The 21,422-nt window shown below is 37.1% G+C and overlaps 3 protein-coding genes across 6 annotated transcripts in view; 1 reads left to right on the forward strand and 2 right to left on the reverse strand.

The window, feature by feature from the left end:
* The window catches only part of LOC131432286 (phosphorylase b kinase gamma catalytic chain, skeletal muscle/heart isoform), a 65,547-nt gene extending 54,330 nt beyond the window's left edge, over nt 1–11,217 (reverse strand). For all 4 annotated transcript variants that reach the window (XM_058598476.1, XM_058598475.1, XM_058598474.1 and 1 more), the window contains exon 1: nt 10,240–11,217. In XM_058598476.1, the coding sequence (XP_058454459.1) occupies nt 10,240–10,331 (92 nt within the window). In that variant the 5' untranslated portion in view covers nt 10,332–11,217. The remainder of the gene's footprint in view (nt 1–10,239) is intronic.
* A 4,029-nt stretch (nt 11,218–15,246) lies between these two features.
* Nucleotides 15,247–17,915, forward strand: LOC131432407 (uncharacterized). Its single transcript, XM_058598650.1, has 3 exons — nt 15,247–15,326; nt 15,393–15,741; nt 17,727–17,915. Exons 2-3 carry the CDS (start codon nt 15,394–15,396, stop codon nt 17,859–17,861), a joined length of 483 nt encoding a protein of 160 aa, XP_058454633.1. The 5' UTR covers nt 15,247–15,326; nt 15,393; the 3' UTR covers nt 17,862–17,915.
* On the reverse strand, nt 16,413–16,914 carry LOC131432408 (polycomb protein Scm-like). Its single transcript, XM_058598651.1, has 2 exons — nt 16,826–16,914; nt 16,413–16,765 (listed from the first exon to the last, which is right to left on the reverse strand). Exons 1-2 carry the CDS (start codon nt 16,847–16,849, stop codon nt 16,454–16,456), a joined length of 336 nt encoding a protein of 111 aa, XP_058454634.1. The 5' UTR covers nt 16,850–16,914; the 3' UTR covers nt 16,413–16,453.
* Nucleotides 17,916–21,422: the final 3,507 nt, after the last annotated feature.

The following is a 21,422-nucleotide window of genomic DNA, read 5'->3' on the forward strand; positions in this document are numbered from 1 at the left end:
TTTATGTTTCTTAGCTCAACGCTGTCAGAAATATTTATTCGATTTAAATATTACCATAGGCCATGAGCACGTACAATTTCAACAGGTAATGAATACGTCACTACAAAATTTGGGACGAAGTTTAACGGTATGTCGGATTACCATAGACCCTAAGTAATAGGTTATTTCTTTCTCTATAGAAACTGAAGTGGTTATCTGCAACTGACCGAAAGTATATACTTATCTCAGGAGTAATCGAGCGGAACAGGTCGAAGAAAGTGCAAAGTCGTAAGTGCTATCTGCGGTGTGAAGTTTCACATTTGTCAAGATATGATTAGTAATTCACAATCGTATACAATTTGATGTTATTTGACAATTTTGTTATTAAACAAAAAAAAAAGATTGAGTTGGTTGACATAAATGTTTTGAGCTTTCCATTAATGGAAAGTAAAGCTTGCTTCAGATAGAATTGGAACAAAGACAATTGCCTGTATTTCAGTTATTTATTATTGAATTCAAGATCTTTTTTTATAAAAATGTATATTATACAAAATTCTTCATACTTTTAAGAAAAAAAAAACGGATAAAATTATTCGTCACGGTTTTGAAGGAATTCTCGAATTTCCCCTGTAACACGGCTCATTAGGCGGCGCACACCTTCTTCGTCCATCGTTTTGGCTATCTTATTCCACCAGGTCGTCATCTGATTGATGTCTTTGACAACCTTTCCCTTTGCCTTGAGTCTCCTCTTCATGATTGCCCAGTATTATTATTAAGGTTTTTCGGAACAAACTGGACCCCTTTCTCTGCATACCATTCTTGAACGACTTTGCTGTAATGACAGCTTGCCAAATCTGGCCAAAACATTACGGGATGGTCGTGGGATCGAATGAACGGCAAAATTCGTTTTTGGAGACACTCTTTTTGGTATAGTTCCGATGTCATTGTCTTATTTGTAACGAAAATTTTTTTGCCACAGCTGCAAATGTCCTGCCAAATCATAAATTTTTTTGCAATTTGTCAGCAAAAAATTTAAATTTGGCTGTAATACCAGAAGACACCCGTTGAACTTGGTCAGCACCTGGTCATATAGTTTTCGAGCACGAATTTTGACCACACTATTCTGTTTCATGGTCCGATTTGGCTGTTTGCTAGCTCGATACGACTTGATTCCTTCCCGAAGTCGAGTTCTCCTCACGGTACTATGGGCAGCACCGAGTTTTCTGGCCAAATCACTGTCCGACAGATTAGGATTCCTCTTAATCGTCTTCAAAATCTTACCACGCAGTTTCCGGTCGACAGTTCCATTCCGACGATTGGCTTGAGGCTTCCGAATCGTCGACAATGTTTACTTATACCGTTTGATAACGCGCCATACGGTATTTCTGGGCAATTTCAGCTGTTTAGCTAGCCTAGATGCAGACCACAATGGATTTTCGAAAGAACTGTGCACAATTTTTGCCCTTCTTTCGGCTTCAATGTTGATTGTTTACAAAGTACAGTCGATTTGCGGAATGTCAAAAATCATACGCGAAGCTGACAAATTTCCCGACATGTGGGCGCCAAGAACTTCCAAATCCGTCCACCCGGAGCGCCACAATATGAGCAAAAGTTTGTTCCAATTCTAAAAGAAGCCAGCTTTAGAAATAAAACTATATTCAAAATATGCATTCTTACAGGCCCGTACCCAGGATTTCGTTTCGGGAGGGGCCCACAGATAAAAAATAAACATCTTACGGATGATTCTTTATGCATGTAGTTCTAGATGCACCTTTAGTACACTGTATTTCTTGGAAGCGTGAGTAGGGGAGAGCGTTCAATTACCGGCACCCTATTATTTTAAACTCATAACTTCTGACTTAGTGCACATTTTGCGGACATCTATACATCAATTGAAAGCTCATGTCCCTAGCTAACAACTGATTAGGAAACTAAGTTCATTTATTTGGTTGAAAAAAAATTATTATCAATATAGTAGAGCGATAAATTTTGGCCATTTCAAAAAAAAGTGTTCGGTTCCCGGCACCCAAGAAATTTCACTAAAAATGGGAAAATATCAGGAAATTCAAAGAAAAAACAGATTTTCTTTTGGAAGCGTTTTGGACAAAATTGTCTGATGGTGATTTCACCTTGGCTCTTCTGGTCGATGATTTGGATGGTGGCACCTTTGGTGTTGATTTGGCCGGTCTTCCACGTTTTTTCTTAGCTAGCCGAAATTGGTAGACATTTTGAAAATGACAAAACAAATCTTCGGTTGCGAAAATTTTAATAGCATCCGGTATTAAATCACGAAACAGATCGATTTCACCTCATAAATATTCAATCCACTCACCTTTCCGATTGATGCTCTTCAATTTATGATACTATAAAAAAAAGTCAGAATAAACTGTTGTGTTGATTTTCACGCAATTAAAATTTGTTTTGAACGCAGCAAAAAGTACAAACGTCTGTTTACACACATGACATTTGTCGGAATAACGCTATCTGCTGTCGGAATAACGCTATCTGTCAAAAGTTACAGTGGGTGCCGGCAACCGAACACCTTCCCCTACATATCAATTAAAAAGATTCTCCGAATTCGCGTTAAAATAAATGATTTAAATTAAGTAGTCTCATATTTTTTATGGAACTATGAGGGATTGAAGCAAAAAGTTCTGTGATTTTTGCCTCTCTCATATAATATAGTCCCATAGTCCGAATTCGACTTCCGGTTCCAAAATTACAGTGATGAGTATTAAATATTCTTATTTGAAGAGTACGTTTTAATAAGTGAAGTTGCAAGAAGAAGCAAAAAAAATTGAAAGCCTTTTCAGTAAGCTCTTCTAGTATGCAAATTTATTATTTGTCGAACAAATTTAATTGAAATATAGCGGTTTGGAAAGCACCTGGAAAAGCGATCAATAATTTCCAGAACGTTAAAATTATTTTCATCCAAAAGAATGGAGCAATAGGTGAGTCCTAAAACTGCATAGGAATTGGCAAATTATTTTTTTTTCAATAGGATATGGCAATCAATGTTATAAGGTAGTAGACCGGAAAAAAGATTGGTTGATTGGTTGATGAGAGTGATTGTAAGTCCAAATTCCAGAATACTGCATACTAGTGCGATTTAAACATTCTGCATAGGCATTCACAGTAACAAAACCAAACTGATTAATACCCTATCTATTTCATTCTGTAGACCCCAACAGTCTACAAGGATTGTGTTGATGTATTATATTCTGAGATCAGCATGCATTACTCCAAATGATGACTATCTACTCCATAAACTATTCACGAATAGCATGAGAAGGAGCGGTTCTAAGTGGCTTCCTTGTTTCGACTCGTGAAGAACAGAAAGAGTGTCCTTAACGTACATCAAAACTATTCCAATTTGTAGGCCATATTAGTTACTTGGACAGTTCAGGTTCCATAAATACTAGATGTCTTTTCAAAGAATGAAAACCTTTTTTATTAAGTGAAACATTTAAAAAAAAAAGATGTGTGAATAATATGTATCCGAGCGAATCGATGAGAGTATCCGATTTTGGGAGGTGCCAGGGCCCTTTGTCCCCTGATTTGACATTTGTCCAGACTTGCTATTTAGTCAGCCACGTCAAATGACCTTGGCAGACTGACTAAAATCATCGTCAACTGTAATCTGTACTGTGAAAGTGACTGTCAAACGGGGGACGGGTATAGCGTGATGGGACAGTCGATGCCTTCCACGCAGCCCGCCTGGGTTTGATTCCCAACCCCGCACATAGGGTCAGAAAGATTTTCTGGTCCGAAGAGGCGAATGACCTAAGATGTTAAAGCCTCTATAATTGAAACAAAAAAAAAAAAAAAAGTGACTGTCAAATGAGATACTCAAAAGTTCTATGACCAAGTAAAAGTATACTCAGTCAAAGACAGGCGATCCGTTTTGTTTTCTCTTTCATTCTCCTATTCCCTGTTGAAGTAAAAAAAAAACAAAGAGAGTACGAACATAAACATAAATCGATAAAGTTTTTTTTTGAAAAAGTTATCGAACTTGAAGTTTATTGGAATAAATGAAAATATTTCAATATTTATGCTGTTCGATTGTTATTTAGTCGCATCGTAATCAATCAGTGACAGGAGAAATGAAGATAATATCAATCCCGACGAATGACAGTCCTGACGAATGAAATATCGAGAGAAATTTAGTTTTAGATATACTGGCTCTCAGACACTCATTTGTAGAGCCTGGTAGGTATTCGTATATACGGTATACGAAACGAATTTTAGGGACACAGAACAAAATTATTCCAACATTACTAAAATGGGCGCTATTCGCTCTGGCCAACCCACAACAATCTATGCGTGCCATTTCAAAGCATTTCAGTTTTCTTCGATTCTTAAAACAGAAATTGTTTTTTTTTTTTTCACCGTCTACTGATAAAAACTATCAATTGGAGAAGATTTGAGGTCGACTTAGAAAAGTTTTGCGGTTTTTTGCCCTTTTCAGTGATGGTATAAAATTTTTAACACACTTGACCCTATATTTCCGGATCCGGATGAAATTGAGGAATTACGTATGGGACCACAGGATCTTTCATTTGCACCTAAGTTCATGAAAATCAGTCGCGCCATCTATGAGAAAAGTTAGAACACATATTTTCATTTTTTTGCATATTTTACCCTATAACTCCAGAACCGGAAGTCGGAGCTAAATAATATTCAGGAATTTTGTATGGGACCACAAGACTTTTCATTTGAATATAAGTTTGTGAAAATCGGTTCAGCCATCTCCGAGAAAAGTTAGTGCAAAAAAACGTTTCATACACACATACGCACACACACAGACATTTTGCGTACTCGACGAACTGTGTCGAATGGTATATGACACTCGGCCCTCCGGGCCTCGGTTCAAAAGTCGGTTTTCACAGTGATTGCATTACCTTTCTATATGAGAAAGGCAAAACGCACAAGATATCGATCTATTTTTTTGTCCCAATAGGATTCTAAATGCTAAGCGTCTCTCGTGGAGTATTCAGAGCAATAATCAGAAAGTGTAAGTTCTTCATGAACTTTCCGGTGGTTTCTAACCAGTTTTATTTCCAAATAGCCCCACTAATTTAGCTTCAATGAAAAATCCTTCTACAATTGTTTTGATTCTAGCAGATCAATATAACATTCACAGTGAGCTGATTTTGATTCAAATCAACTACCAATGAGATTCAAGGTTTCAAAATAAGTAACGATTAGTTCAATTAATTATATATTGACTTTCGGTGAAACTCTCAACGGGTGAGCATGTTGCATCGTGTTAGTCCGGAGAAAATTCGAGTATTTCGCAAGAACGAAAGGATTTTCAGCCGTACTTTGACGATTCGACGCAGCCACACAGCGAGATTTTCGCTTGTAGTCAAGTGAAAAGAAAGTCCACTGGACTATAAACGAAAATTAACTGGCAATATAGCCTTAGTCGCTGTGCCATCAATTCGGTGTCATCTCAAGTGAGGTGACGCCAACCAGAAAAGAAGAAGAAGAAGAATTATATATTCTACCACCTTAGAACTAATCGACTAGGATAAAGATCTCATATCGAAAACAATGTAAACCCTGAAATTGTTTTGGGAAATATCGATACAGCCAGCCTATCAGTTCCAAAAGCTCAAACTAAATTCCATGTAGATGAACTGCATCAATATCAACGCTCTTGTGATCCTACTATGGAATAGTTGAGGACCTTTCAAGAAAATTAAACATATATTCACTAAACAAATCAATCCATATTCATAATCTTTCTTAGATTCTCTACTGGTCCTCAGAAACCAGTTTCAGCTCTCAAAGAAGGAACTCAAATACTCCGGTGGTGGATAAGATCAAAGTAACAACTTTTCCAATTTCGTGAGCTCTATTGACATCACACAGAAATATGAGCACAACACAAGTATTGTATCAACATGACATTACTGAGACAAATTATGATGAAATAAGGGCAATCATTAGCAAACTTAAAGAATTTTTAATAATTTTTTTTTATTTTCCCGATGTTATGCTGTCTTCAATTTTGCAAGTGTATAGAATACTTCTTCTAAAACTTAATAAACATCCAACAGAAGCATCCAAAGTGTCCTTATTTTTCGAAATGAGCTTTCGTTGTGCTGTTATTGATAACAACTGAGAAAGCTCTGATGCTTCCTGATTGATTTAAGTCATGATGCTAACAACTGTTGCTCATATTTCCCGGGTTTTTCAATGCAATTTCCGACCTTTTTCCGGTTTTCCCGGTCACTTGCCACCCTAAAATTTGTGAGAATCGATCAAATCATCTCTGAAAGAATCGAGTGAGTTTCGTTTTTGAATTTTTACCACAATTTTCGGATCAATTTTTACTAGTCGATTGTTCAAATGATTGCATAATCTTTGAGACTCATGAGAAAGGCAATAAATGTACTTTTGTAGAATTGTGATGATAGTATACAAGTAGAGTTGTGATGATGGATACAAATTGTATAAAAGAGAATATCAAGGATCAATATCAAAACTACAAATGGTTCCTCCCGCTAATGACGGTTTATCCATATTAACTTTTCTTGTAATTATTTTAGCGTAATTCTTTATGTTGCCTAAAATTTGTTTTAATAAGATAGATAGTGGTCTTGGTCAAAACGTAAGATAGTAAAAAGAAATGGTTGCCAATTACATTACAATACACTGACTCTAAACAAAAAGTAGCTGTCATTTTCAGAATCGATTTAGTTAATCATTTCGTGCACTATAATTTATTATCATTTTTCGATGCAGAATCACAGATTTTCGAGACAGAATTTTGATCCTCCGATACAGATTCCTGAAAAATATAGATTTAAATGCGATAACCCAGCACGCTATACGAAATTGAACAAAGCACGTTGTGTGCTTCGTTCGAAAGGCGGTGTTTTCTTCTTCCGTACCAGCATGTAGCGGTTTTGCATCGTCATTTTGTATGACGGTTTGAAAGTTTTGACACCATATAATTTCGGAACCGGTAGTCGGATTTGGATGAAATTGCACAGTATCTGCACACAAGCATTTTTCTCTACTATGCATGATTTTCTTATTGAATTGATGGAATAAACATCACGCATAGTGCGTTTTTGTCTTTGACCAACATTACGAGTTTTACATCATATACCACACAGTTTCTTAAATGAATTTCATCCCAGTATTTGGAAACTAAGTCGTTGCGGAATATACTTAAAACTATTTTGGGCATCCAAAAATACCGTTTGACTTTGATTGATTTTGTCTGTCAGCAAACAATTCAAAGACCTTACAAACTGCTGTATCGATATTGCAGATGAGAATGCTTTTCACCGGTAGGCTGTTTTTGCTCAAGCTTCTATATTCACTTTTGTTTCCGCCGACAGCGTCTTTTCCATTTCCATTTGCAATTCAAAAATTTCGAATTAAAATGTGACTCACACGAAGTGCTTTGAATTATACTCCATCTAAAAAAAAGTTCCATTGAAAACGTCCATTATTAACTGGTATTTCAAAATCGTGAAGATGTTCCAACGTCTATGAAAAGTTATGACTACTTGTTCAAAGATGGCGGCACAAGTAATTGCTTGAATATTGGGGCAATGTACATCAAAACGAATGGACGATATTGATTTTTCGCCAAAATCGACGCGAATAACGACGATTTATAATCTGGCATTCATTGGAAACCAGAAACACTCGGAAATAGCTGATTAAAAAGGAAAAGGCTGATCAAGCAAAACAAAATGGAGGTCAAGACAAATGCCTGCAGAAAAATCTACTTTAGAAGAGAGCACGGCAGAAAAACTCGTCATAAATTACCAATCGCTATATTCGTTCAGCATCTTTTAGTACAATAAGACTTCAATTAGAATCAAGATATGTGAAAATCGATTAAAACGTGTCTGAGAAATTGAAGTTAGTTCCGTTTTTTTTAGCTTTTCTCGACTATTATCGGTGCTTTCGGAAGCGCAAACCGGTGACTAGTAGTCCCAAGAAAGATTTATATATTCACTGACTAACATGATCTGCCAACTCGAATTATTTATAAGTAAATTTCATAAAAATTTGCACCTCGTTTCGCCATCGCTTGTGAAAAAATACTCATGAAATTGAAATTCATGCTGTAATACCGGAAACGAAAATAGGATCTAGATCAACGTTTCGAGGACTTTTTAATAAATGTCAAGGCCCTTTATCTACATTTGGTTTGTGAAAAACGATTGAAAAATTTCCGAGAAAATTGAATGCGCATTTTCTCATAGATGAAATTCAACAGTAAGCTATAGGACTTTCATTTTAATCTGTCTGTGAGAATTGTTGAGAAAAATTCGTGACACTATTTGTCACACACACACACACAGACATTTGGTGATCTTGACGAACTAAGTCGAATGGCACATGACATTCGGCCCTCCGGGCTTTCGTTCAAAAGTCGGTTTTCACAGTTTTCTATACGAGAAAGGCAAACAGTATTTTTGCAGACTGAGACGTTTATATATTTGAGGATTATTTTGATGATAAATTAAATTTCGCCGAACGTTAGTACAACTCTAGCGATCATGCAGTACGTGAAACTTCTACTGAACTGATTACTGAAGGTTCAGCCAAAGACATCATATTAACAAGATATCCAGCTCTCACATTTCCCAAACAAATAATTGGCAACATCATTTTTTGCGAGCATGTCGCCCTCAGGTGAGTCCGCATCGAATCTCATACATAGAAGTAGGGGAGAGAAATGTCAAATTCGTACGCCCCAAAATAGCAGAGCTGCGCACCCATACAATTGACATGACATGTTGAATGAGACGCCGTACGATGGCGTTGCTGAACTGAAGATTGAGATCGGTCCAAGCTGACAGGGTCTGGTTCAGCTGTTTGAAAGTCAGTAAAAACAATTGGGTGTGTATGAATGACACGAGTAGCATAGCTTTTCCATGCACAACGGTGTGCACGTTTTTCCGTGGGAGTGCTCTACCAATTGAGCTACCATGGAGGCTTGGGGAAACCACATCTTGTGCCACAGTAAAGTGAACCAAGTCCCGCAAATTTACACTACGCACGGTCGATCGGTCATAAGAAGAAACGCAAGCTGCCCTTTTGTAAAAATGATTACAAACAAATGGAAACAATTCAAATGCACTGCCTCTTCAACCTATCCGGACAAACGCGGATCCCATCGTTTTTACAATGTTCCGAATATATCTTGCGATATTGTAGTTAAACACATGACTTCTGCGCAGTTTAATTCTAATGCAACCAAATCAAATTTGCTGCAATCAATTCCCACCAAAAACATAACATCCGGGCTGTAGAATATTTTCAAACTTTCAACCGATTGCCTATCGTCAAACCACCAATTTTGCAAACATTGGTCATAAAGGCAAAACCCATCAATCTCAATATCGACTGTCACCCGTTCCCTTGCAGAGAAAAATCGCACACTGATTCGATCTGCCCAATAAATTGTTGCTGATTACATTCGATAAAATTCGCCTGCGCGTGTTCCATTCGCCAAAAAAAAAATGAGAATAATCCTTGCCCTGCACCTTATCGTAATCGTCACGTTTTATGGTGCTTAGCCTTTGCGCGCTTCATTTGTTTCCGTCGTCTGTTGTTTACATATCGATTGCTGGCTGACGGAGCAACATGAATCGTTTCGCACGAAGAAACATACACGAACGAGACGCTACCGAAGACAAGTCAGCGATCTCGGTTCACTCGTGCGTTGGAGGTTGGGTCACTTTCGTCACTACTGACCGATGACGGTGTGACCACTGTTTCTTTCCCCGCTTTTCCTCCCTAACCGAACCAAGGCTCGACCAGTAAAAAAAATAAAAACGGGGGGCCAAACCACAGATTCGTCGTTTGTTGTTGTCTCGTCGTTCAAGTTTCACATTCTGCTCGCGTCAGCGGCCATGGTAATAATAGAACGAATCACCCAATTGGTTCAAATGAAAGCAAAAAGTGTGCGCAAACTGAGAATTTTCCGCTATCAATTTGTGTCGCCTGCCGTGGTATTACGATTGCGATTGGTTGGCTTAAAATCGGTGGCGCTTACTTCCCAATGCACCCGGCAATTTGTATCCTATCGTACAGACTAACTATAATCCACTACGACCTACTTGGCGGTGCTGCCCTACCAAGCCAGTCGATGCCGACTAATATTCCCGGGGCGCCCCTAAATTGAGTTTAATTGAAACAGATTGAACCTTCTGTTCCTGTCTCACTTTTCCTTCAATGCACACACAAAGGGAGGTCCTACAATTAGCGGTACGCGCTTACCTTCCGAGAATTTCCTTCGGTTCGTACTTGGCGTAGAAACCTTTGGCAGCATCCTTATCGGGCAGCAAATCGTCCTCCTCGTCTTTGGCCATCCTTTTACGTCCGCTTATCTTCCTCCGCCGGTCACTAACGACGGAAAATTACCGACACCCGTTGGCCGAATCACCACAATTGGAACCGATTGGAACCCGTCGAACGGAGTCGCCAACGAATGGGGAAAAAAGATAAACCAAAATGCAAAACAATTGCGTTCAACAATTAGCTACTGTTGGCCATCCAGTTTCCGTTCTGCAGCGGTTCGAGAAGCAATTTCACCGGGAACTAGAACTAAGACTTTCTGGCTGTTGCCTGTACCGATTCACAGAGAGAAGTGAGCTTCGCTGAGCTCGAGCCAACACGAGCAGTTTCAATGTCAGAAAGGTTAAAGCGCCTCAGCTGCTGCTGCTACTGCTCCGAGTTGTTCGTGTATACGTTCTTCCTCTGCGTCTTGACAGGTTCCTACTATACTAGACGATGAATGACGACCACGCTCGATGGGTGATTCGATTGAAATGCAATGATCACACAGAAAGCAGAATAACCGTGTGGGTGAGCAAAAGGATCACCACTAGCACACAGTCCGAACACGACGTCCGACGAGGGTTAGATAAAATCAACAACAGATAAAAATACTTTTCCAACAATTATGACACTAGTTTGGAGGCACGACACATCAGACAGAATAATCACAGGGCGAGCAACACAAGCACATAAAACTATTTTTTTCAGTGACAAGGAAACATTAAGTTAATCAACTTCCAAACAGCACACAATTAGGAACGATTTTCTGAATTAGTCACAGCATATGACTTTAGACTTTTCGCCGATGTACAAATGTAATTTGCGAATGCAAATTGTAAGATTCCTTTTGCTTAAACAGGAAGAACTAATTTTGATCTGGAAACTGCAAAAAGTTTGCTGAAAACTGCTAACGAAACACACACACCATGAAAGACGATAGTTAAATGTCATAGGCGCAAGGTACATTTGTACAAGGTACGGACGAGTGCTTTCCTCTAGGACGCTATCTACATGTCAAATTTTAACTATTTCGTAAAATTTTAGGATCTGTTACCACAGACTAACAGACAGGACACTCAAATTAGATTCTTCAATTATTTTAACGATCATTTCGAATATTCCTTTATTTGGGACAGTACTCACATGTGTCATGATGGCGCCACGTTACCCTATCAAAAACATCCTGTCTGTCATCTAGACTATGTTTATTTTTTTCATTTACCAACAGAGTTGCCATTCATACAGAATTACCTGTAATGTATTGATTTGTATACGTCCACGCGAATTTCATGCAGGATACAGATTTAATACATATTGCCAAAACTATATACATAATTGTGCCTACTTCTCATCCTCCAACGCAATACAACATCGAACCCGTTTTGTTACAATATTTACTTGGTACCGCCACTTAATTTCGGGTGAAAACTACCAAAACAATAAAAAATAGTCTAGATGAACAACGTTGAGTCAATTAAATTGTTAATCGCGAAAAAGTTAAATATATTATCAACGTAATCCAATAATTTATTGTGACGATTCATTTTCAAATATTTTGATGAAATCAAGCATCCCTGCAAGCAGCTGATCGGTGTTGACAAACGAGGGGAAACCAACTAGTAAAATAACTTTTACATAACACAAGGGGTGTACAGATAGTAAATAGTTCGCGCAGTACAATATAGGTGGAGCTAGTGCATCACGAAAAATTATTTTATATAAGAATTTACTCGTACTGTCATGTCTGTTAGTCTGTGCTGTTACTAAAACTTCTCATTTGAAAAATTTGCAAGTAAACTCATTTTCCTTTGTTCCGTGTAATCATGTTTGATTTTATCGAGGGGGACGACACTGCTAAAACGGGTTTCAGATCGGGTAACAGAGGTATTTTAACCCACTGTAAGATTTATTTTATTTTGGCCCACTTTGTAAAAATATCCACCAAATATTGTAATGACTTTGAAAACCCCTTCCGCAATAGGTAATTTAATATGATTGGCTTCAAATTGATGCAATATGGGTTACTCAACATCGGTTCAATCCATAAAGTTTGTTAGGTGGGCCAAAATATTTGAATTGGTCAAAATACCTCTGTTACCCTACCTGTTCCCCCCAGACGGCTAGAATTCCGGCAAAAGTCTGGCAACAATGCAACAACCGTTTCCGGCAGAGAATCTCGCCTAGCGGTTAATAACGGTTTTTTTCTGTCGGATTCTTGCCATTCAAGATTGACAGAACCGTTTTGAAACGGTTCTACATTTTTAGTCCCTTGGTTCTATTTTTTCAATAAAAAGTACATATGAAAGTCAATAAGTTATTGGCCTTCATATATACTAATTATGGAAAATGTTATTGTATATAACATTGTTTTCTAACTACCAAACATACCCATAATCAGACCCTGTCAGCTTGGAGCGATCTCAATCTTCAGTTCAGCAACGCCATCGCACGGCGTCTCATTCAACATGTCATGTCAATTGTATGGGTGCGCAGCCCTGCTATTTTGGCGCGTAGGAATTTGACATTTCTCTCCCCTACTTCTATGTATGAGATTCGATGCGGACTCACCTGAGGGCGACATGCTCGCAAAAAAGGATGTTGCCAATTATTTGTTCGGGAAATGTGAGAGCTGGATATCTTGTTAATATGATGTCTTTGCCATAATTTAATCTTATTTACCTCGTCTCAAGATTCGTTTCTTGTATGTACATGCGGGATTGACGAATATCAAATGAAGTCGAATAAAAAAAAGAAGGAGGAGAGAAATAAACAAGACACGTACGGCTAGATAATGACGCAATTTCGCCTGGACAATTTTGACAGCAGCCGGAATGCAGCCAGCCTTCTGACGGTTGCCAGAATTCCTCACAAGCGGGTCTTTACTACAAAAAGTGGCGGTTAAATATGGATTGATCCTAGGACAGGACCTGATAATTGTTAATCCACTTCTAGGACCAGTTTCGGACCAGCTCGTGATTGGTTGAAATTGACATAAGCAAGTACAAGTTGTTGAAATCAGTATTACTGCAGGGTGGTAGGAAAAGTGTTGTCAGTATCGTCGGTAACAATGTAGCTTGATATTGGATATTTTATTTTTCGGATCATCTTTTCAAAATTATTAATTTCAATAGGATTTAAGCACAGACTAACAGACATGACTGTATGAGTAAATTCTTATCAAAATAATTTTTCGTGATGCACTAGTTCCACCTATATTGTACTGCGCGAACTATTTACTATCTGTACATCCCTTGTGTTATGTAAAAGTTTTTTTACTAGTTGGTTTCCCCTTGTCTGTCAACACCGATCAGCTGCTTGCAGGGATGCCTGATTTCATCAAAATATTTGAAAATGATTCGTAACAATAAATTATTGGATTACGTTGATAATATATTTAACTTTTTCGCGATGTTGAAAGGTAACCATTTATTTGACTCAACGTTGTTCATCTAGACTATTTTTTATTGTGTTGGTAGTTTACACCCGAAATTAAGTGGCGGCAGACCAAAAGCAAGTAAATATTGTAACAAAACGGGCTTGATTTTGTATTGCGTTGGAGAATAAGAAGTAGGCACAATTATGTATCTAGTTTTGGCAATATGTATTAAATCTGTATCCTGCATGAAATTCGTATGGACGTATAAAAATCAATACATTAAAGGTAATTTTGTATGAATGGCAACTCGGTTGGTAAATGTAAAAAATAAACACAGTCTAGATGACAGACACGATGTTTTTGATAGGGTAACGTGGCGCCATCATGACACATGTGAGTACTGTCCCAAATAAAGGAATATTCGAAATGACCGTTAAATTGATTGAAGAATCTAATTTGAGTGTCCTGTCTGTTAGTCTGTGTTACCTCAGAGTAAAAACTTTTTCTTCAACTTCGACTATTATTTTTCAAATGAATTTGCCCGTTTTCATAAGAAATCGTTGAAAAAGTGAGTTCAACCCAAAAATTTAGTTCCTTGCACTCAAAATAAAAACATTCTTATTCGCAAATGTTTATATACAAAGTCATTCTTCTTTCTTTCAAATGGAAAGCCCAGCAAAGTGATTCAAACCCGTTTCCTTTCGACCGGTTTGAAGTCGAAATTCAAAGTTGTTGATATCCAGATCTAGAAACGGTAATGAAAAACAATGTATTGTTGCATCCTTAAATTCGATAAGAATAAGAAAACGCACTGAGCTGCTAGAAGTATTTTTTTCACTCAAATGTTTGAAAACTCAACGCTTATTCTATTGTGTAAATGAATGCGAGAGAACTCATGGCCTGAGCAAATTTTACTCTAATTTTGACATATTGTTCCAGTTTATGAATTTGAGTGAACGCAACTCAAACCATGAATTATGTTCAAAGAGGGTATAGGATGAAAATCTAAATTGAGTGAACTAAATTTAATTTCATTTATTTCAACTACAAAGTTTGTAAATTAAATGGCAAAATCGCGTCATATTCTCGCCGAAAGTGTATGTAATATGTGACTTTTTCAAATATTATTTCTAGATTCTAGAAATTGAACAGCATTTTTTAATTTGAACTTCAGCTACAACATAAAATTTTTTTTTTTTAAATCGAAAATACATTTGTGGAATATTTGAATTTTAAGCGTTATTTTTTCAAATAAAAAAAAATTGTTTTTCGACTGTGCTAGTTTGTTTACATAGTCCTTATAATTTCCTAAAACATTGCGGAAGACACCGAATCGTTCGGACCCACCGTTTTTTAAACATATATTATTGAAAATTTTCAGGGGATTTTTGCTTAGTCCCTTCTCAAAAGTAAAGCTACAGTAAAAATGCTAATGATGTAAATTGTTTATTTTGATCATAGAGAATACATATGCAAAATTTGTGAAAAGTAAAAATATACAACAAAAAATCGACATTGTGTATGGAATTGCATTTATAAAAACACATATTAAAAAAGTGCTGATTTTTAGCAGTGCAGTGCCTGAATTGACGCAGGTCAATTTTGTTTGTTTACTGAACGAATGTATTTAAACATTTTCCCCCAATTTGACGTAATGTTTTAAAAGTATTAAATTAATAGTGGAACTAATTAATAAATTGTTTACGAATATTTATAGCATGGGGCTTCCAGATTTACCAGAACAGAATGATGAAGATGACACTTTTTGTGTCAGAGAAGACTACATAATCAATGCAGAAATCTCAAGTGATGAAAGTGAAAACGAATTTGGCGAAGAAAATGAATATATAGGATATCAACCACTAAATTTGCATGATCCGGATGAATCAACAATGGATTTAGATGATAAAGATAACGACACTGAATCCAATGAAATGATAGTTTCACACAATGTCAGCACATCTAGTGCTTATCAGTCTAATCCAGACTTTTTCAATGTAGATGTATGGAACGCGCCACGACCCGTTGAACTGAACATCGAATTGGATGGCGTTAAAGAAAATCAGGTAGTGTATTATTAGCTGTAGGATATTAATTGTTGGATTAAACTCGATCCATTGATATTTCTATACTGAAAACAAATATTCATCTGAAATCTGTCAGCAAATGAAGCACGAGTTCGATATAACAAAGATTGCTTCTTCCGCCGACAGACTTTATTTTTGGAATTTCGATATTAGAATGGATAAATTCTGTTTGGAATAAAATCTTTAGTTCAGAACGGCTAAATTCCTATGAAGTTCAACCAAGTGCAATCGTAGCCATGAGGGTAAATCAATTCTGGAATTAAAACAAAGTTTTTTGTCTCTAATCAATTTTCATTCGCTGTATTTGCATTGAATATTGCTATTGCGTATTGCACTACCTACATCTGAATATTTTTATCTGCTAGTGAAAATCGTTGCATGACTGATAACCGTGAGAATGATCATTCATAATCATGCACTCAAAATAATAATCATGTTATAGTTACGTGAAAAGTTATGTGAATATTTTCCACCCTACTTTTCACGTAGGTTTTAGTGGACCGGCATTTAAAAGCTGTTTAATGCATAATCACATTTACCTATCAGTTCATATGAAATTTAGATACCAGAGAATTACTGTTTTATATATTGGTTGAAGTCAAAAGGGAGATTTCAGATTTTTATATAAATCTATAAAATGAAAAATACCATGAAAAATAAAACATTTATTTCAGAAAATTAGCATCTAATTTCAATGGCTCGAAAAGCAACTAATAACATCGTGGCATCTCAAATAGACAAGCCTCCAGAAATCGTTGTAGTTGTCACTGCCATCTAACCGAAGTCGAAGTTGAGATCCGAGAACTCCCACAACACTACCGATGCAGGTTAAAGTCGCATTACTTGGTTCCAGTGTCTCTAGCTTCATTCCGATTTTGAACTCGTTTTTCAGTGGACCAACGGCCTGTTTGAAGCATTCGGCTGGAGCGGGCAAACTTCCGGACTCACGCAGGCACTCGGTCCAGTCATCCACATGGAAACTTTTATACTGGAATGGTCCGGTCTATGTAGCAAAAAATTGTAATTAAATAACATTTCTCGCAAATATTTACACTATACTTACACTTTGAGGGTCACTGTTTGCCATTTTCAAAATCCAGTTTTTTACACTGGTAATTCACGTAGATTGTTTGTCGTTTGGTCAATTCACGTAAACATGTGATGACTATTCATTTCAGAGGATGTTCGTATAACATTCATATTCGTCACGTAAAATATTCAATTTGACATTTGAAACCATTTTACGTGATTTTTCAAGTGAATCGAACGTGAATTTTTATTTGAGTGTGTGTGAATTTAAAGCATATGACAGTAGTGCACTGCTAAAAATCGACACTTTTTTTAAAATGTGTAACATCATTATCAAAGATTGCAATTCGATAATCACCACGACAAAAAGGGCCTAACAGCAAAAGAGAGCCTCTCTTTGTTTACTTCCTCTTTTGATTATTACGGAGCCATTATTGCAAATTCTCTCAAGTTTCCAATATAAATCGAAAGCTTGTAGTTTTACCTTGAAAATTTTGCGAAGAGTAAAGCGTCAAATATAAAATCGGTTCGGTAAATCGTGAAAGAAAAAAAAAGCAAACAGAAACTGTCATTTGCAGTTAGGCCCTTTTCTCGTGGGACGGTCGAATTATTCAAATTTTTGGTGAGATTCGACTTCGTGTTCTTACCTAATTTACAATTCGCTCAAACTAAAGAAAAATGTTCTGGAGTGTTGAAAAGTATGTCAGTTTTATTCGTATTCACGTCGTCCAGTTATATATCTCTGACATTATCCACCCGTTTTATTATCCAATGTAAGATTCCTGTTTTTAATCCAAATCCGACCTCCGGTTGCGAAATGTCCGGAGGATGATTATTTGAAGTTTCAAACCGTCGCAAAAAATAGTACCTTCTATATGTGTGTGTGTATATATAACAATAACAATTCAGCAAGTTATCGAATTGTATCTTTTCAGATACTCAATGCCATGGCTGCAATACAGCTGCCTAATTTGTCCGTTCCAGATTGGGCTACAGGAATTCCAGAGAACGCATGGAAAGAAGATCTACTACTTCGGATTCGACAGCATGCACAAAGACGAAATGTTTAAATTATGTATAGTTATGAAATTATGAATAAAATACATTCAATTAAAATAATCATAGATAGATTTTGTTGACGTCTCTTATTTTACGATGGACCTCTACTCTTCCCCTGTGCAAGAATTGGTAGAACTTAACATTGAATATTCACCCCGATTCTGAAATCCGACGGATTTGTGATACGAACGAATCTACATTTTCGTTCGAATTTTGCATTCTTTATTCCGTTCGACTTGTATGATTCATTCGGGACACTTGAAATTTCGAACACTAATGGCGTTTTTCATTGAGAAATGCAATATTTTGACGGTGTTTCATTGCCATTTCTGCTCGAAAGTGCAAAACCAGAGCAATCCACGCCACCAGTGTTTCTCAATGAAAAACGGCATAACTATCAAAGCTGTCAACACTACTTACACGTTCTTTTTCTTTTTATATTATTCATTTCTTGGTAAAAGAAAACGGTCACACTTGTATAAACAAATTAGAACGATTCTAAACCGAACAGAAGTAATACGAACGCAAGTCGATCGAGTAAAGCCTCAGTCTACATTCTGGTTGGTGCACAGTCCGAAATGTAATGGCAACAGGTGGCATTAGCAGTCCAACATTATCTACTAACGTACTGACGAACTGAATGCGAAATCTAAAACAATTAGCTGCCAGATAGTTGTGGTGTCATTTCCGTAGATTGACTTCTTTTCGGAAATTCCTGCGTTACAAAGCAGCAGTCGAATTCAGGTCACAAAATTTCTTGAAATTGCAAATTGCGATTTTGCAAATTTTCTTATCTTGGAATTCTCATCTAGTTGAAGAAATTTTTGATACTTAAAAAAGAAAAAAAGTTCAAGACAAAAATAGACTTTGATAGACTTGGCAGTTGAAATAAATGACAAGATGGTTATTTAAAAAGATTGATATTTCAACTAACGCTTTTGTTTGTTAAAATGATTCATTTCGTTGTACTTTTAAAAATAAAATGATTTCTTTCGAAATAATTTGAAGGCTTGTTTTTGGTACATTTTTCTTCGTAAGCATTTTCAATTACATTTATAATATTCCAAATATTTACATGTTATACAATAAAGCCCTAGTATATTACTTTTTATAGTATACAATGATTTGGTGCTCTTTCAACTCTTTCAGTCCGATCAAGACATAATCTGCATCAGACCCTGTCAGCTTGGAGCGAAATCAATCTTCAGTTCAGTAACGCCATCGCACGGCATCACATTCAACATATCATGTCAATTTTATGGGTTCGTAGTGCTGCTATTTTGGCGCGCGCGAATTTGACATTTCTTCTATGTACGAAATTCCCCACATTATCAGATCCGAATGGATTCCGAATCAATTCCGAATCGGCGAGAAATTTTCATTCGGAATTTCATGTGGAAATCATAATGGATTCCGAATCAATTCCAACTCCAGTGCAACAACCGATTCCGAATGAACCGGTTTGCCTACAACCGGTTGATTCGGAAATCATTCGGAATTGAGTGAGAAGATGCGGACTGAATTGTCAATTCGTCTTCTTCTTCTTTCCTAATTTTGCACGTTTTCGTGCTGGTTTTCAGTTTATTTTCAAACGAAAACATTATATAACTGAATATAAAAAATTAAATCTTCATGTTTTTCGGATATACAGAACTAGTAAATAACCAGTTCTTAGAATCCCAACATAAACTATTGAAATTCGCTGGAAATTAACAAAACGTCGAAAAAACAAATCTGATTTATAATAAATAAAACGAATACGGTTCATTTGAACAATAAACTTTGTAATATAAGTAGGACCACAGATAAACTGACTCAATTTTTGTTCTTACCATAAAGGTAAAACAGAATAGAATCGACATAGTTATTGCCAATAAAATCAACTGTACTTTTGTCGAAACGCAATAAATAGGTGATTTTTTTAACAATAAAATCAGCTGGAACAATTTTTTTTTCATTTGGCAGGACCAAAATATTTTTCTCATTAAACAGAGATCACTGTTGATGTTGACGGTAGAAAATGGTTTGAAACAAACATGTCCTTTTTGGCGGAATCAGATTGGCGAACTGACGGAATCGAAATTTATCACGAAATAAATTATAAGAACACGCGGTACAGTTTTACACGTCCTTTATTCATTACGGTTTAGTTTCAAGTGACATTTCAAGAGGAAATAGATCAAGGGATAAACAACTAGTGAAATATAAGTAGTTCAAGATATGTAATTAAAGGTGCACACAAAACGGTGTTGTCTATATGTCCACACTCCTCCTCAACACAGAAGACTTACTCCTTCAGCCCGATTAACTGTCGTAGTTGCTCAACTCTTATTCGTGCTACTGGTTTGGTGAGCAGATCAGCAGCCATGAACTCGGATGGACAATATACGAATTTAATTGCTTCATTTTTATACAACTGCTTGACAAACATGTATTTTGTATCGATGTGCTTTGTTCTGTTGCTGAATTTTTCAGATTGTAGCATTTTTAAGCAAGATTGATTATCTTCGTTGAGTTGCACTGTTCGAGTGTTCTCGCCGAGATCACTCAGAAGTCGTTGCAGCCATATTGCTTCCTGAGAAGCTTCCGATAGAGCGATGAATTCGGCCTCCGCAGTTGACAGTGAAACACTCGTCTGCTTGCGACATGCCCACGATATAGTACCACCACAGAATTTAAATACGTACCCGCTGTTAGATTTGCGGTCAGAGCGGCATTCGGCCCAATCCGCATCAGCGTACCCAACTAAGCCAGAACCATCACCACGACTGCTCAAACGAAGTTTTAAATTTATCGAACCTTTGAGATAACGAACAATTCTTCGCAGCTCATTCCAATCGCACTGTGTCGGACAAGAAAGTTTCCTACTCAAAATGGACACGGAAGCAGCTATATCAGGTCTACTGTTCACAGCAACGAACAATAGCTTTCCAATTAGCTTTTGGTACTCGGTGTTGTCAGGAAGAGGTTTTTCATCGGTATTTAACTTGTAGTATCCAACATCGATGGGGATAGCAGATGGCTTAGCTTCTTGTAAGCCGGCAGACTGTACTATATCCGCAATGTACTTCCGCTGCGAAATGTGATAATCACCATCAGCGTCACGTTCAACTTCAATCCCAACATAATTCCGAACTTCTCCTAGACTAATTACTTCGAAATTCCGTCCAAGCATCTGTCCAATCGATCCAACTAGGCTTCCATCGTCACTGGCAATGATTAGATCATCTACATAAACCAGGATGTAACACCGCTTTCCTTTTACTTCTTTACTGTACAAACACGGATCGGCCTCGCTTCTTTTGAAATTATCGTTCTCTAATACCTGATGAAGCTTGTTGTTCCATGAACGAGCACTTTGTTTGAGTCCGTATAGGCTCCGCTTTAAACGACATACCTTGCTTTCAGCACCTTTCATGACGAACCCTGGAGGCTGGCGCATGAACAACTCCTCCTCAAGGTCACCGTTTAGGAATGCCGTTTTAATATCAAACTGCCTCACGACCATTCTCCGCTTAGCTGCGACAGACATCAAAACTCTAAAAGTAGTCTGACGGACGACAGGAGCAAAC

Source organism: Malaya genurostris, chromosome 2 (assembly GCF_030247185.1).
Source record: "Malaya genurostris strain Urasoe2022 chromosome 2, Malgen_1.1, whole genome shotgun sequence".
Classification (NCBI taxonomy): Eukaryota; Metazoa; Arthropoda; class Insecta; order Diptera; family Culicidae; genus Malaya; species Malaya genurostris.

Coding starts and splice junctions, on each gene's coding strand:
- LOC131432408 (XM_058598651.1), bottom strand. CDS start 16,849: ATGGCAAACAGTGACCCTCAAAGT. Junction 16,766..16,825: donor CAAACAGTGACCCTCAAAGT/GTAAGTATAGTG, acceptor TTTGCTACATAG/ACCGGACCATTCCAGTATAA.
- LOC131432407 (XM_058598650.1), top strand. CDS start 15,394: ATGGGGCTTCCAGATTTACCAGAACAGAATGATGAAGATGACACTTTT. Junction 15,742..17,726: donor ATGGCGTTAAAGAAAATCAG/GTAGTGTATTAT, acceptor GTATCTTTTCAG/ATACTCAATGCCATGGCTGC.